The 17,674-nt window shown below is 40.9% G+C and overlaps 1 protein-coding gene across 1 annotated transcript in view; it reads right to left on the bottom strand.

The window, feature by feature from the left end:
• Positions 1–17,674, bottom strand: part of MELK (maternal embryonic leucine zipper kinase) — an 80,710-nt gene that overhangs the window by 46,379 nt on the left and 16,657 nt on the right. The window contains exons 6-8 of the mRNA XM_081236153.1: positions 16,649–16,717; positions 14,800–14,892; positions 9,849–9,947 (exon numbers count right to left, since the gene is read on the bottom strand). Coding sequence (XP_081092279.1) covers positions 9,849–9,947; positions 14,800–14,892; positions 16,649–16,717 — 261 coding nt within the window. The remainder of the gene's footprint in view (positions 1–9,848; positions 9,948–14,799; positions 14,893–16,648; positions 16,718–17,674) is intronic.

The raw sequence follows: 17,674 nt of genomic DNA, 5'->3' as shown, positions 1-17,674 counted from the left end.
AAAAGAAACAGGAAGCACTGTCAAAGACTCACAGGGACTTCCCTGGCTGTCCAGTAGTTAAGACTTTGCGCTTCCACTGCAGGGGGCTTGGGTTTGATCCCTGGTCGGGGAACTAAGGGGAACTAAGATCCCGTGTGCCGCGTGGCATGGCCAAAAAATTTTTAATTTTTTAAAAATTTAAAAAATAAAAAAATACACCAGGGAAAAACAATTTATAGCAGAACAGCCAGGAAATTTCTAGGGGAAAAGTAGAATAAGAGGGAGCTAATTTTACCAGACATTAAATAAATGGTATTATAAAAAATCCAGTAATTAAAACAATTACATATAAAACAAACATAGACAAAAAGTTAAATACAAAGAAATAAAGAGCCCAAAAAAAGAAATATGTAAATGTAGGAATTTAATATATAATAAGACCATCATTTCAAGTCAACGGGAAAATGATGGATTATTGAATAAATAGTTCTAGGACAACCAAATTTCTATTTTTAAATAAATAACTGGTTATTTTTTAAAACTGGATCCCTAGAAACTATCACAGATATTATATTTGTCATGTCAACTAAATATAATATGGTATCCTGAAAGAATACAGAATAAGAAAAGGACATTAGAGAAAGATTAGTGAAATCTGAATAAGTACAGCATTTAGTTAAACAGTAATGTACCAATGTTGGTTCCTTAGTAGTGACAAACATACCACAGTAACATAAGATGTAAACAATAGTGAGAACTGGGCAAGGGTAAATGGGAACCCTCTGTACCACCTTTGCAACTTTCTGTAAATCTAAAACTATTTTTTTTTTTTTTTGCGGTACGCGGGCCTCTCACTGTTGTGGCCTCTCCCGTTGCGGAGCACAGGCTCCGGACGTGCAGGCTCAGCGGCCATGGCTCACAGGCCCAGCCGCTTCGCGGCATGTGGGATCCTCCCGGATCGGGGCACGAACCCGTGTTCCCTGCATCGGCAGGCGGACTCTCAACCACTGCGCCACCAAGGAAGCCCTAAAACTATTTTAAAATAAAAATTTTATTAAAAAAGAAAGAAGGTGGGTCTCTATCACTTCTTATACCAATATTAATTCCTGGCAGATCAAAGAACTAGTATTTTTAAAATGTAAAAGTACTAGAAAAAAAACAAGGGGAAAAAATGTAAATATATAGACTATAACACATAGGACAAAGTATTAAGTCCTTGGGATGATCCATAGCATGGTAGTTAAAAACACAGGCTCTGGTGACTTTCCTGGTGGCACAGAGGTTAAGAATCCGCCTGCCAATGCAGGGGACACAGGTTCGAGCCCTCGTCTGGGAAGATCCCACATGCCGCAGAGCAATTAAGCCCGTGTGCCACAATTACTGAGCCCATGTGCCACAACTACTGAAGCCTGGGCGCCTAGAGCCTGTGCTCTGCAACAAGAGAAGCCACTGAGTAAGAAGCCCGCCCACCACAACAAAGAGTAGCTCCCGCTTGCTGCAACTAGAGAAAGCCCTCGTGCAGCAAGGAAGACCCAACACAGCCAAAAATTAATTAATTAATTAAAATTGTATAAAAAAATATAGGCTCTGGATCCAGACCACATGAGTTCTTGCCCCAATTCTGCCAATAATTAGTTAGATAACTTTAGACCAATTATTTTCCCTCTCTCTGCTTCACTTTCTTCATCTTTCAAAAGGGTATAATAACAGTACCTACACCTCACTGGACAATCGTGAGGATTAAATGAGCTAATCCATGTAAAATGCATATAGTCACGTCACATAATAAACTCTCAAGAAATGATAGCAATTACTACTATTCCTTATTGTAGAAGCATTCTTATAATTTAATAAGAAAAAGATTAGCAACCTTAGAGAGAGAAAATGCTATGAACAGGCATTCACAGAAATATATACACACACACACACACACACATACACACATATATAAACATTTAAGTAATTACTAAGGACACATGAATAAAGCATCAGATGCCACTTCCACCCATTCAATTAATCAAGATCCAAAATTTTGATAAATAACAATATTGGGGAGAGTATGCAGAAGCAGGCACTCTCATATACTGCTGGTGGGAGTATAAATTGGAAAAAAAATGATGGAGCAATTCTACTACTCACTACTTAAGTCCAAAGAGGTATGCACAGGGTATCTTACTAAGCATCACTTATAATAGTGAAAAAAACTAGAAAATAACTGAAAATGTTCACAAGAGAATGGCTAGACATACTATTTATAAGAATGAGTTAGTACTATATGTGTATCAAGGTACATACTGTTGAGTAAAGAAAGATACAGAATAATATTAGTATGACACCATTTATGTTAAGAACAAAATACAAGGGCTTCCCTGGTGGCACAGTGGTTGAGAGTCCGCCTGCCGATGCAGGGGACACGGGTTCGTGTCCCCGTCTGGGAAGATCCCACAGGCTGCGGAGCGGCTGGGCCCGTGAGCCATGGCCGCTGAGCCTGCGCGCCATGGCTGCTGAGCCTGCGCTTCCGGAGCCTGTGCTCCTCAACGGGAGAGGCCACAACAGTGAGAGGCCCGCGTACTGCAAAAACAAACAAACAAACAAGAACAAAATACAAGATACTACAAATACAAATAAAAGATCTGGAAGAACCAAAGTAATAACAGTAGTTACCTATGCAAAGATTGCAGGATTGGGGACAGATATTGGAGAAGAGGTCATGAGAATGTTAGTTATCTGTAATGTTTTAATTCTTTATACAGAGAATGTTTTTATGCAATAATGGGGTAATTAAAAATTAATTTTTTAATGATGTATACAAACTTAGAATAAAGGAAATTTCATGATACCATGCAGCCATTAAAAGATAATGAAAACCTAGGGGCTTCCCTGGTGGCACAGTGGTTAAGAATCCGCCTACCAGTGCAGGGGACACGAGTTCGAGCCCTGGTCCGGGAAGATCCCACATGCCGTGGAGCAACTAAGCCCGTGCTCCACAACTACTGAGCCTGCGCTCTAGAGCCTGAGAGCCACACCTACCGAGCCCGTGTGCCACAGCTACTGAAGCCTGTGCACCAAGAGCCCGTGCTCCGCAACAAGAAGCCACCACAACTAGAGAAAGCCCACGCACAGCAACAAAGACCCAATGCAGCCAAAAATAAATAAATAAATTTATTTAAAAAAAAAACGACCTAATCAGATCTAACAAGTGGTCTTAAAACCTGAAATTATCAAGACTATTTGAAATACACTTATGCACATTATTGCTAACAGTGAACCTCAAATCCAAGTACATATGGCTACACTGTCATCACAATTACAAGATTTTTAAAAACAAGGATCCAGAATATGAAAACAAATCTCTACAATTTTTTTAGTGACGTTTAAAGGCAAGAAACAACAGCAAAGCAAATTCCAAGTGAATCACATATTTAAACGTAAAAAAAAATAAAATAAAAATGCTAGAAGGAAACATGGGAATTTAAAAAAATAATCTATGTAGGAAAGGCTTTCCAAATATGACAATGAAAGACAGATAAATTTGACCAAACAAAAATAAAACAATTCTTGCATAGCCAAAAAAAAAATCTTAAACATAGAAAAAGGTGACATACTATATTGATGGGATTATGGAGAAAAAGGCATTTTCATGCTACTGCTGGTAGTTGTACAAATCGATAGAACTTTGCTGGGAAGCAATTTGGCAGTATCTAATAAAATTACTAATTTACATACCCTTTGACCCAGTAACTCTTCCAGGAATTTTCTTACAGATATATTCACAATGTACAAAATGACCACTTAGAAACTACTTAAATACCCATTAACCTAGGACCGGTTAAATAAATTAAGGTACATATATACACTGCAATTCTATGAAGTGTATTCTATGAAAAGGTTCTGAGCTGGGTATGAAATGGTGTGATTTCCAAGACACACTGTTAGGAGAAGAAGACAAGATACAGAACAGTGTTCGTGGTATGCTACCATCTGTATGAAAAATCTGGGAAGGGGATAGCATAAAGAGATAAAATATAAGATTCCTTATATATTATAAACTAATCTGAAAAAAAATACATAAAACTCTGATATACATTTTGTCACTGGGTAAATAAACAAACTTATGCCAAGAAATTTGAAAAATTAGACAAAATAGACACATTCTTTTTTTTTTTTTTTTTTTTTTTTTGCGGTACGCGGGCCTCTCACTGGTGTGGCCTCTCCCGTTGCGGAGCACAGGCTCTGGATGCGCAGGCTCAGCAGCCATGGCTCACGGGCCCAGCCACTCCACGGCATATGGGATCCTCCCGGACCGGGGCACGAACCCGTATCCCCTGCATCGGCAGGCGGACTCTCAACCACTGCACCACCAGGGAGGCCCGACACATTCTTTATGTTCAAAACTGATCTCCTTATCATCCCTGCCCTACCAGGAGTCTTCTCCATCTCATTTGATGGCAGCTCCAACTTTCCAGTTGCTCAGGTTACTCCCCTCATCCCATCCATCAGCAAATTATGTTAGCTATACCTTCAAAACACAACAGATTAGTCTAAACATATATCCTGATTATGTGGTGGCTACATGAATCTATATGTGTGTTAAAATTCGTAGACCTGGGGCTTCCCTGGTGGTGCAGTGGTTAAGAGTCCGCCTGCCGATGCTAGGGGACATGGGTTCGTGCCCCAGTCCGGGAAGATCCCACATGCCACGGAGCAGCTGGGCCCGTGAGCAATGGCCGCTGAGCCTGCGCGTCCAGAGCCTGTGCTCCGCAACGGGAGAGGCCACAACAGTGAGAGGCCCGTGTATCGAAAAAACAAACAAACAAAAAATTCGTAGACCTGTTACACACAAAAAAGTTATTTTACTCTATGTTAATTTTAAAATACGTTTTTTAAAAAAAGACACCCCAGGGCTTCCCTGGTGGTGCAGTGGTTGAGAGTCCGCTTGACGATGCAGGGGACATGGGTTTGTGCCCCGGTCCGGGAAGATCCCACATGCCATGGAGCGGCTGGGCCGGTGAGCCATGGCCGCTGAGCCTGAGCGTCTGGAGCCTGTGCTCCGCAACGGGAGAGGCCACAACAGTGAGAGGCCCGCGTACTGCAAAAAAAAAAAAAAAAAAGGCACCCTGAGGGACTTCCCTGGTGGTCCAGTGGTTAAGACTCCGTGCTTCTACTGCAAGGGGCAAGGGTTTGATCTCTGGTTGGGGAACTAAGATACTACATACCACGCAGCACAACCAAAAAAAAAAAAAAAAGATACCCAGAATCCAACCACTTCTCACTACCTCAATGACCACCATCTCTTATCTGAAAATTACTACAATATACAATATCCTCCTCACCAGTCTCCATGGTTCTCCTCTTGGCTACTTTTAGCCTATTTCCGTCCACACAGTAGCCACTATGGTCCTGATAAAATCTAAACCAGACCATGTCTCTCTTCTGCTCAAAACCCTCTAGTGGGGGCTCTTCCCTGGTGGCACAGTAGTTAAGAATCCACCTGCCAATGCAGGGGACCTGGTCCGGGAAGATCCCACATGCCGCAGAGCAACTAAGCCCGTGCACCACAGCTACTAAGCCTGCACTCTAGAGCCCACGAGCCACAACTACTGAAGCCCGGGTGCCACAACCACTGAAGCCTGCGCACCTAGAGCCCGTGCTCCGCAGCAAGAGAAGCCACTGCAATGAGAAGCCCATGCACTGCAATGAAGAGTAGCTCCCACTCGCCGCAACCAGAGAAAGCCTGCGCACAGCAACAAAAGACCCGATGAAGCTAAAAATAAATTAATTAATTAAATAAATTTATTTAAAAAAGAAAACAAAACCCTCTAGTGGCTCCCCATTTCACTTGGAGAAAAAGCCAAAATCCTTATGACAGCTACGGAGCCCAAGGCAGTTGGAGCTCCTGTCCCGAGACTTCATTTCCTACGGCTCTCCTCATTTACTCCACTCCAGGGGCCCTAGCCCTCTGCCCTCCCTTGACTACACCAGGCATGCTTCTACCTACTAGCCTTTGCTCTGATTCCTCTGCCTAAAACATTCTCTCCCTTGATAGCCTCTTGACTAACACTCTCACCTCCTTCAAGCCTTGCTCAAATCTCACCTCTGACCACCTTATTTAATATTTAATAATGCAACCAGCCCTTCTCTTCCCTCCACACCCCTCCCCATCTGTTCTCCTGATTCCTCTTTACCCTGCCCAATTTTTTCTTTTTTCTAAAGCAAGTATTATCATCTTTTAATATAATTTGTTTATTATGCTTATTATCTTTTTCTACCACCACCACTATTTTTTCCTTACCACTACAATATAAACTCCATGAGGGCAGGGACCTTCCATCTGTTTTATTCACTGATATATCTCAAGCATCTAGAAAAGTGCCTGGCACAGATTAGGTGTTCAGTAACTATACTGAACTTAAGACTTAAGATTTAAGAATTTCATCCTAAGATGAGTAAGCAATGAGGGCACTGAGATAATGGGAGGCCAGTTCACCTAGGATAACACCTACAGCCCACAGGGTGAACTCTGGCTTGTAGTACTTGAGTGAAACGGGAAAGAAGCCACTGGAGAGCTTCCAATAAAGGGATGCGACCTGACTTACTATTTTTAAATCTTCCCATAAAGAAGTCACTGGTGGGGATGGACTTCCAAGCACATTCCATAACACCCCAAAATTCCAAACTTATACTGCCCCCCACACACACACACAAGAAAAGAAACAGTAAAAGGAAGAATACTCCCAATCAACTTTATGTGGCTAGTAAAATCTTGAAACCAACAACAAACAAAATAGTTCTAGAAAGGAAAACTACATATTAATCTCTGAACAAATTTTAAGTCCTGAACAAAATACTGGCAAACCAAATTTAGAAACGTATGTCAATAATAATAGCTAGGACTTCCCGGGTGGTCCAGTGGTTAAGATTCCACCCTCCCAATGCAGGGGGCCCCGGTTCGATCCCTGGTCAGGGAACTAGATCCAGCATGCCACAACTAAAAGAGCCCACATGCTGCAACTAAAGATCCTGCATGCCGCAAAGAAGATCTCGCACGCGGCAACGAAGATCCTGCATGCCACAGCTAAGACCCAGCGCAGCCAAATAAATAAATAAATAAATATTTTTTAAAAAAAGATTGTTCGGCCTTTCATTAAAAATAATAATAATAATAGCTAACATTTATTGAGCACTACAATAAATGAACTAACTCATTTAATCCTAACAACGCTATGTTATGACTACTATCACCCATTTTACAGATGAAGAAGCTGACACACAGAGAAGCTAAGTAATTTGCCAAAGTCCACAGATAGAAAGTAGAGATCCTGGATTTTAAAAATACCAATGAGATTCTGATTTAACTGCTCCAGGAGTTGGACCCTATATTTTTTAAAGCACCCCAAGAGATGCTGGTATGCTGCCGGGGTTGTGAACCACTGCGCTAAGTCCATCAGCTAAGGCTTCCCCCTCCCTGAGAGAGATTACCTGGACATAGCCAGGGCAAGAGATGTTTTAGTGAGGAGTTAAATATGAAACAAGAAGCAGAGAGGAGAAAACATGATTGGTAAGATCCTTTCCAACAAGGAAATTCTATGATCATGTGTCCCCACACTGTCTTTCTAGAATTCTAGAAGGTATAAGATTTCATGCTATAACACCAAACAGATCCAATTCTACTTCATCTTTGGAGAACCTTGTCTGTCAGTTTATTCTCTGGCATGCAGTACCCCCAGCAAAAAAAGAATATGGGAAAACATACTAGTAGCTTGTAATACTAAAGTTATTTTCAGAACAAAAAACAGGGCTCTACTTTATAGAAAGAGTGGCAAAAAGAGGGAATAACTCAAGAGGTCAACCTAATGTTTTTCGAAAGTGTAACTGGAAAATTGTTACTGAGCTGCCCAAAGACCAAGCCTCCTTCCCACTCCACATCTGTTAACTAAAGCTGAAACTACAAAGCAATCCTAACACTACCCTCCCTGTATCCTGTTGTTGACACGGGGAATGTGGCTCTGTGAGGTCAGGAACTGCTATCACAGGCAGGAAGCAGAGCCAAGGCAACAACTGCTACCCTACAAAGTTTAGGGGAGGCTTTGTGAGAAGAGATGGGAGGAAATACGGGCTGTCTTGGCTACCCCAGCAGGCTCCAGGAGGTTGGCCTCCAGCCCACTGCCCCATCCATCTCCCCTCACCAAGGAGAAGCACAAGCACTCACGGTTTCCCAAAACAGTGGCAACAGCTACTGCTAACATGACTTCTCTTTGATCCTGCAGAATCAGAGCTCCTCAGCCTTCAAGAAATTGGAACTACTGCAATTCCATCACTTCCCAAAACTACTCTTGCAGTTTTGGCACAGATTTTAAAGCTTTTTCCAGGGTGGGATACAGGAAAAACTATTAAGTCAAATAAATAAAATAACTGCAGATTGAACTCAGTGCCCTCAGACTTGGTTGTTCAGTAGGGTAGGCAAAGAGCCAACTTTTGGTAGAAAGTGGTTCTACCGCTTTCAATTCTGTGTGCTACTTTCCAGAAATGAGAGCTGATTTAGGTAGTCTCCCTACCTAAAGGGTGTTAGAGACCTAATGGTCCAGCCACATAAAACTTCTGACCATTTCTTCCCACGCTTCTCCCATCTTACGCCTTGGCTGATACTGTCTACCAGGCATGCTCTCTCCCACAACCCTTTCTGAAGTGCTTCTAACCTTCTTTTTTAAAGCCCAGCTCAAACCTCACTTACTATAAGATGTTCTCCTAAATCCACACCCACTCCTGTATTAACTTCATTTAATCTCTGTCATAAAATGGCACCCCTCACCCTTTCCCCTTTTTAGATAGCCTTGTATCTGTCTCCAACAAGAAATCTGGCAGACAATGATTAAGTTTCATAGATCTTTGTTTCACGTCTTTCAGTATCTCATACAAAGAAGACCTTTAGGAAATATTTGTTAAATAGAACGGAATTCAAGCCGCATTCAGAGAAGTTGCTCTGCTGGTCTGGCTTTGGTTTGCTATGGACACAATATGGTGCTCTTCCTCTTTACATGTCTTCTTTTGTTAGCTTGCTTTGAATATTAACTCTTTAAAAAGAATTTTACTATTTTCCTTTCTATATATGATTTTTTAGTTTTTTTAATTGAATATAGTTTATATAACATAAAATTCACCCTTTTAAAGTATACAGTTCAGTGGTTCTTAGTATATTCACAAAGTTGTGTAATTATTACCATTATCTAATTCCAGAATGTTTTCATCAACCCAAAAAGAAACCCTGTACCCGTTAGCAGTCACTCCCCACTGCCACTCCACCCCTCCCCGCCAGCCCCATAACCACAAATCTACTTTCTATCTCTGACATATATGATTTTAACAAAGCTTACAGTACTCTTAACTGTGGTTTTATTATACCTTAAAGCCAAAGTTTACCTTCAAAAAGAAACAGTTTCTCTTATTTTAACATAACTCTAAAGAAAGATGTGATTTAACACAGCAGCTTACTAAGGCATCATTTCAGGATACAAAACAAAAACTCTTACCAGAAAAATCAGCTTACATGTCTACTTTCCCATTTGTTTTTGTTTTATTAAGCTTCTTACTGAAGTATAATGTTCATATAGAAAAGTACACCTATCATAAGGTATACTTTGATAAGTTTTCAAAAACTGAATACAAGTATAACCATCATCCAGATCAAAAACCAAACAGAAGCCCCACCATGTCTCTCTTTCAGTCACTAACCACCTCCAAAGAGTAACCACTATGCTGACTTCTAGCAGCATACATTACTTCTGCTTATTCTTGTACTTTCATAAATAGAAGCATATAGTTTGCAATATAGAAAACTTCTACAATGAAATTCTGTGCCTTGTAATACTCACCATAATCTTCTTGTACAAAGCCATGACATTATCATCATCAAATGGTAGAAAGCCACACATAAGTACATATAAGAGTATGCCCATGCTCCAAACATCTGCCTGAGAAGGAGAAAAAAATAAGTTAAAAAAAAATTAGAACGCATTTCAAAATGGCACTACATAGAATCTTCACAGAGCTGGAAAAGAGCTCAGAAATCATCCAATTCAACCTGCTCCTTGTACAGTCTGAAGCCCAGAAAGGAAGGCTTGTCCAAAGTCACCCAGTCAATGGCAGGCCACCCAGGTAGGTCTCTTGACAAGTGACCAGTTCAGTTCAGAATGACCAGTTCAGTGCACTTCCCTCTAATGCTCAATAGAAAATCATTTCTAGTTGCCTGGGATGGATTGGGCATGATACGGAAGAAGATGAGGTTAAGTCTCTGATTCTTTTTTAAATTGATAGGCTGCAGTGGGTCTTAGTTGCAGAATGCAGGATCTTTGCTGTGGCATGGGGGATCTTTTCTTTTTTGTTTTTGTTTTTTTTCAATTGCGGCATGCATGCGGGATCTAGTTCCCCGACCAGGGATCGAACCTGGGCCCCCTGCATTGGGAGTGCAGAGTCTTACCCACTGGACAACCAGGGAAGTCCCTAGGTCTCTGATTCTGAAAGACAAAACTATAGTGCTACTGAGGGTTTATTACATATGAGGATTATGTAAACATGCATGAGGATGTCAAAACAAGTCTTAAAATTTACTGCTGATAATCTGCAAATGTAACTAAGCTATACTACAAAGTCCTCTCTATGTAGAGACACCTTAATAAAGTTCAACAGTTGATTTTTCAAGGATCGAGAATAGAAATTAGCCTGCCGGCACAAATAGCCCTACAAATCTCAAAATCCCAGAAAGGATACAGTAGAAACTAACACGACATTATAAAGCGACTATACTCCAATAAAAATTTTTTTTAAAAAGGGTGGGGGGGGCAAGAAAAAAAGAGTCCCAGAAAGGAGCTTAGCCTTTATGTAAGATATCCACGCCACCGACGACTGAGAAATCACAGTTCCCACCCTCATCTAAGCCTTAGGAAAATTTTAAGAGGTAAAAGGGCAGCATGTAGCAGTTTAAAGAAAAAAAAAGGTGGGGGGAAAGGACAGAGGGGAGAAACAGAGTTAAAATAACTTCAGCAGCATCACACATCTAGGTAGTACCTATAATAAATAACACAAATTTGGGGCTTCCCTGGTGGCGCAGTGGTTGAGAGTCTGCCTGCCGATGCAGGGGACACGGGTTCGTGCCCCGGTCCGGGAGGATCCCACATGCCGCGGAGCGGCTGGGCCCATGGCCGCTGAGCCTGCACGTCCGGAGCCTGTGCTCCGCAGCGGGAGAGGCCACAACAGTGAGAGGCCCGCGTACCGAAAAAAAATAAAAATAAAAATAAAAATAACACAAATTTCACACCTACTCTTGCCTACCAAATAGCATCAAATTATTAGGACTCAACTAGGAAGCCCCGAGTGAACAATTTACTTTCAAGCAAACATCAGATTTTTCTTCCAAGTTGCAGGAGGTCAGAAATTAACCATTTATGCCTGAAAGATATCAAATGCTTCATCTATAAATTAAGTCTTGACGGCATGGCACTCCTGACCCGGGTGTTATAGTCAAGGTAAAGAGACTACACAAGAAAGAGTGGGCTAACATGGCCTCATCAAATGCCAAAAGAAGAAGTCAAAAGAGAGATTACATCTGAGGTTAAAGGAAAAGATGAAGCAAACAGTAGTAACATCCCCACAGAAATCTACAAAAGCCTACTAGAGAGAAAAAAAAGCAGAAAAAGTATTCTTCAGTTAACGCATCAAAGCACCTTCACTTCACTGTTTTGAAATGGGTATGAGAATAAATGAATCAACTAAAACCACAAACCAAAGCAAATACAAGTAAATCTATAAGCTACCAACTGCCAAATAAGAAAAAAATAACTGGGAGGAAGAGGGGTTTGAAACCACTTCCTCTGAGAAATTACAAAATGAATTAGAGATGTTTACCATAGAACATTCCTTAAAGCATGATCTGGACCATGAGCAACAGAATAACCTAAAGTACTTTTTTTAGAATGAAGATTGCTAAAGCCCCACCTTAGAAAACAAAACCAAAATCTCTAAACATGCACAGCCCTGAGCTCTGCATATTTTAACAAGTGTCCCCAGAGAATTCCTTGGTATACTGTCCTTAAGAAACTGTCCTAGAAGGGTGGAAAGTTGAACTAAAATGGGTAAGAAAACAAGATCCTATAGGAAAATCTTGATGCATTCAAACGAGCAGGGTCTCATCACCAGACCTCTAGGAATCTTGTGAGCATCAGGCATATGATTACCACTCCTTCTGGGAGACTGAATGGAACAGTGAAAAGAGTAGAGGTGTGCAGTAAAGCCTCACTCAGTTCAAATCTTGACCCACAGTTGCCAGCTGTGACCCTTCAAAGGCACTTAATTTCTGAGCCTCAATTTCTTCATCTTCTTTATCTTATGAAACAGAGTAACAGTATTCGCTCCAAAGGATTTTTGTGGTGCTTAAAGGAAAATTATAAAAAGGATCTATCATGTGGAACCCTTGTGCACTGTTATGGGAATGTAAAATGTTGCTGCCACTACAGAAAAGAGTATGGCAGTTCCTCAAAAAATTAAAAATAGAATTACCATATGATCTAGCAATTCCACATTTGGGTGTACATCCAAAAGAATTGAAAGCAAGGTCTCAAAGAGATATTTGTTTCTATCAGCATTATTCACAATAACCAAAAGGTGGAAGCAATCCCAGTGTCTACCCATGGATGAATGGAAAAATTAAATGTGATATATACATGCAATGGTATGTTATTCAAGCTTAAAAAGGAACAAAATTCTGATACATGCTATACAACATGGATGAAGCTTGAAGATATTACACTATGTGAAATAAAGCAGTCACACACACAAAAAAATATTGTATGATTCCACTATACAAGGTACCTAGAATAGTCAAACTCATAGAGATAGAAAGTAAAAGGGGGCTTCCCTGGTGGCACAGTGGTTAAGAATATGCCTGCCAATGCAGGGGACACAGGTTCAAGGCCTGGTCTGGGAAGATCCCACATGCCGCAGAGCAACTAAGCCCATGAGCCACAACTACTGAGCCTGCGCTCTAGAGCCCGTGAGCCACAACTACTTAGCCCGTGTGCCACAACTACTGAAGCCTGTGTGCTAGAGCCCGTGCTCCGCAACAGGAGAAGCCACTGCAATGAGAAGCCCGTGCACTGCGACGAAGAGTAGCCCCCACTCAATCCAACTAGAGAAGCCCTGCTCGGAGCAACAAAGACCCAACGCAACCAAAAATAAGTAAATAAATAAAATTGATTCTTTAAAAAAAAAATTCAAATTGAGGGACATTTTACAAAATAACTGGCTTCCTGAAAGATTTCAAGGTCATGAAGATAAAGAAAGCCTAAGAAACTCTTTCAGATTAAAGAAGACCAAAGAAACACAACAATGCGATGCCTGATCCTGAATGGAATCCTGGACTGGAGGGAAAATATAGCTATAAAGGACCCTACTGGTACAATTAACACCATCTGAATATGAATTTTGGATTAAATAATTGTATCAGGGACTTCCCTGGTGGTCCAGTGGTTAAGAATCCACCTTCCAATGCAGGGGGCACAGGTTTGATCCTTGGTCGGGGAACTAAGATCCCACATGCCACGGGGCAACTAAGCCCAAGTGCTCTAGAGTCCACACGCCGCAACTACTGAACCCACCCACCTTGGAGCCTGCGTGCTGCAACGAAGAGCCCACGCACAGCAACCAAGACCCAATGCAGCCAAATAAATAAATAAATAAATAAATATTTAATAAATTGTATCAATGTTAAATTCTCTGATTTCAATAACTAAAGTGTGGTTATAAAAGAGAGAATCCTTCCTTTAGGAAATATATACATGGTATTTAATGATAAAGGGGTATGATGTCTACAACTTACTCTCAGTTGGTTCAAAAAATAATACACATACATATAAACATAGAGAATGATAAAACAAATAGGGAAAAATGTAAACAATTATGAATTTGGCTAAATATATACAGAAGTTCCTCATTCCACATTTGCGATTATTCTGTAAGTTTGAGATATATCCAAATAAAAGGTCACCAAAAACAAGTTAGTCCCCATCTTCTCATGTTACAAATTAAGTAAACCGGCATATCTCAAAGTTTCTCCCGCTTAACACCAGTTCCAAAAGATGCTCCACGTAAAGACTGGATTCTGTAGGTGCATAAAATTGAGACCAGCTGCTGTCTGTCATGTTCTGCTCTCAAAGGACACTGTACAGGAACATATTAAGATTTGGAGATGTCCTTAACTAAAGAAAACTGTTCAACCTAGCATTTCCAGATCTTTTGACAACTAAACCTTTGTAATTTTATGATACTAATATCAGCAAAACCAGTACTCCAGAGAGTGGAAGGGGCTGACTAGCTTGCGGTAGCCAGTGGTTAAGCAGGCAATGCCCAGGCCTTCTGAGCCTGGGCCTCTTACACGGGACTGCTGGCCTTGAATAGTTGGCTGTGAACAAAGTACACATTTTCTCTGTGCTAACCAGCATCTCTGAAAACTGCGCCTATAATCCTGGCCTCATGTTCTACCTGGCTGGACTAATCAGTCAAAAACTATGGCACAGTTAAACACAAAAGTAACCACAACAAGGACACCAGAAATATATCCTTGTTTCAGAAGTATACTGTGTATTATTATATTTATTGCAAGTTGTTCATTTCACTTATTACTTTACATATCTCACTCTCTGAATAGACAGCTCTTTGATTAACAAGTTTATTTCTTACCTCATTACACCCTCAATATACAGGGCCTGACTCACTACAGGTCACCAATGAACATACATTGGCTATATATTGAATTAATCAGTGAATAATTACCTCTGATCCCAGATATGATTTGCCTTGTATTAACTCAGGTGCTGCATAAGCAAGACTCCCACAGCATGTCTGCAGGTGATAATCCTTGTTACCCTGCCAATAAGATAAAAATGAAACACTTAACTACAGCCCTTAAGAAAATTAAAACCCTGATAAACATTCTTCAGCACAGCAGAGAGATGCTAGATGAAGAATTACCCCAAATAATAAAAGGCTTCTGCTGCCAACTCAATACTCTGCCTATGTGCATGCATGCACATGTGGCTTCCTCTTCTCTGATTTCCAATACCACGACAACCCAACACAAAAAAAATCCTTCTTCCCTTAGCTCAGTCAAGTCAGGTTCGCACTTCCCTAGGCATCCATTAGCATAATAATCAGCTTAGCATACATCCAATCACCCATGTCTTCCCACTCCCAAGTACTCAAGGAAAAAGGGTTATTTCTCTATGGGACCCTATCTCCAATATCAAATCTTTACAAATACAGAAGAGTTTCTTTTCCCCTAGAGGGAAGAGAGCAAATGCTACACAGAATAGTGCCTTGGGAGTCTGCTTTCTAGACTCGGTTGTAACGCAAATCACGACCTGAGCTTTCAGATTGTTCAAATGAGGAATCTGCTCAACCTCCTCTGGTCTCCCACAGAAATATGGAGACATAATGAAAATGATACCACTGCCCAACAGTTATACAGAGTTCCGCAAATAGCAGATGACTTGTGAAATTGTGAAATTTCATTCACAACTGCTACAACACACCCAGAAGTAAGCTCCTCAGCTTAGGAAAGCTGAGGCCACCCCCTCCCAGCCAACCCCTGCTTTTTGAGATGGTGTCTGTGTGGGTTGAATCTGTGGCAGCCATAAATAAAGGCTAAGGGAGTCTGTCACACACATTCTCCACTGCCTCCTGTGATGAACATGACTTAAACCAGCATATCTGCTCAAAGTATGCTTTATCTTTATTGCCTGCTGATCAAAAAAAATGCCTTCTAGCATTTGGTTCCCAGACACAAGACTCGCCTGACAATCTCTGAAGAGCCAAGGGAAGGAGAGGAAAATCAGAAAGAACCAGACATTCAGCCAAAGGGGCAAAATCTGCCTCCCTTTGCATGCAGCTAATTCTGACTGGGGCAGGAAATAATCATGGGACTCCAAAGGGCTGAGACAGGTCTGAAATTTCAACATCCTTAATGAGGGTAGACAGCTCATATTAGACACTGTGAGTACCATCATTAGAGAACTCGGGAGGAGGCTTCCTACAGCAGCCACACAGGAGGAAGTTCAAAGTCACCTCAAAGAGAAGGTATGCTGGAGAACACCAGTACCTAACTATGGAGTGCAAATTAAAGAAATACATCACGGTATAAATTTTAAAGTGCATATGGACTTTTTCCTTCTTCTTTTAAAAGGAAAGGGGATTGTCTCTCAAAATGTAAGTAACTGTTAGTTATATAACCATTTGGATAATGAAGAACAGATTTGCACTAAATTCCCAAAACTCATATCTAAATGAACAAAGGCATCATCTAGTGGCAACACACTCTAACTGCAAGAACATGGTCAATTCAGCATTCACACTGTGACGGCCTCCTGTCACCTAAGTGCTGTAAATTCTCTCACAGCATACCCATGGGGTCTTCAGCAGGACCAACCCTGGACCTAGAGCAGTGGTTTTCAACCTTGGCTATATATTAAAATCATCTAGAGAACTTATAAAAACCATAAAATTGAACATTCTTCTCAATGGATGCAACCAGGCTCAATAAAGACTAAGTGGAAGTCAGTGTAAGATAACATACGAAGAGGTACACTGACAAAGGAAATAAATGCATTTTTATCTCTGCACTTACCTTGGGTTTTGCACAGAGACCAAAGTCGATCAGCTTTAATTTATGATCTTCATCAAACAACAAATTTTCCTGAAAAAACAAAAATTTTTCATAACTATATACTGTCTTCCTTATATCACAACCCACCTCTAGCTATTTCTAAAATCACTTTAAGGTTGTTTATATTAAACAGCGTGGGTACAAGAATGAAAATCATTAAAAAAGAATGAAATGACAAGAACATAAGGGAAGAGAAGATGAATGTTGATAACTATCCTGCTTCCCCTCAAGACACATTAGCATAAACCATTTTCTCTTTGGTGCTCTGAGGTTCAGCTACAAGCAAACACAATGTGTGCCAAAAGCAAGTTTGAACAAAAAGAACAAGTTTGAACTCAAATCAAAGTGTTGGGTCTAAACAGAGGGAATGGATAGAAACAGAGGGAAAAGGACAGAAACTGCCATATCGTGTTAGATCAATTCTAGGTCCCTAATCCTAGTACCAAATAACATTAAAATCCATGTTCACTATCATGCATATCAGTCAGAGCCTACAGACATAAGAGTATCAAATTTTTATTTATTTATTTATTTATTTTTGCGGTACGCGGGCCTCTCACTGTTGCGGCCTCTCCCGTTGCGGAGCACAGGCTCCAGACGCGCAGGCTCCACGGCCATGGCTCACGGGCCCAGCCGCTCCACGGCATGTGGGATCTTCCCGGACCAGCGTACGAACCCGTGTCCCCTGCATTGGCAGGCGGACTCTCAACCACTGCGCCACCAGGGAAGCCCAAGAGTATCAAATTTTTATTCTGTCCTTGAAAAGTTGAGTCTGTCCATTCCACTGAACTGTTCCTTTCTGAAGCGTAATGGAATTAAAATTAAAGGAAGATGGTGTCAGGAAGAGAGTATTGAGAGGAAAATACTCAATGACAATATCCTCAAAGAAAATACTAAAACTCCTCTTTCCTAGAAATAAAACCCTGAGGTTCATATTCTGCAGCTGACTACAAAGATATTTATAATGTCACACATAATTGACAGAAA

The sequence above is a fragment of the Mesoplodon bidens genome (assembly GCF_964165515.1).
Source record: "Mesoplodon bidens genome assembly, chromosome: 6".
Classification (NCBI taxonomy): Eukaryota; Metazoa; Chordata; class Mammalia; order Artiodactyla; family Ziphiidae; genus Mesoplodon; species Mesoplodon bidens.
Note: the sequence above shows the minus strand (reverse complement) of the source record. Positions and strands in the feature narration are given on the sequence as shown.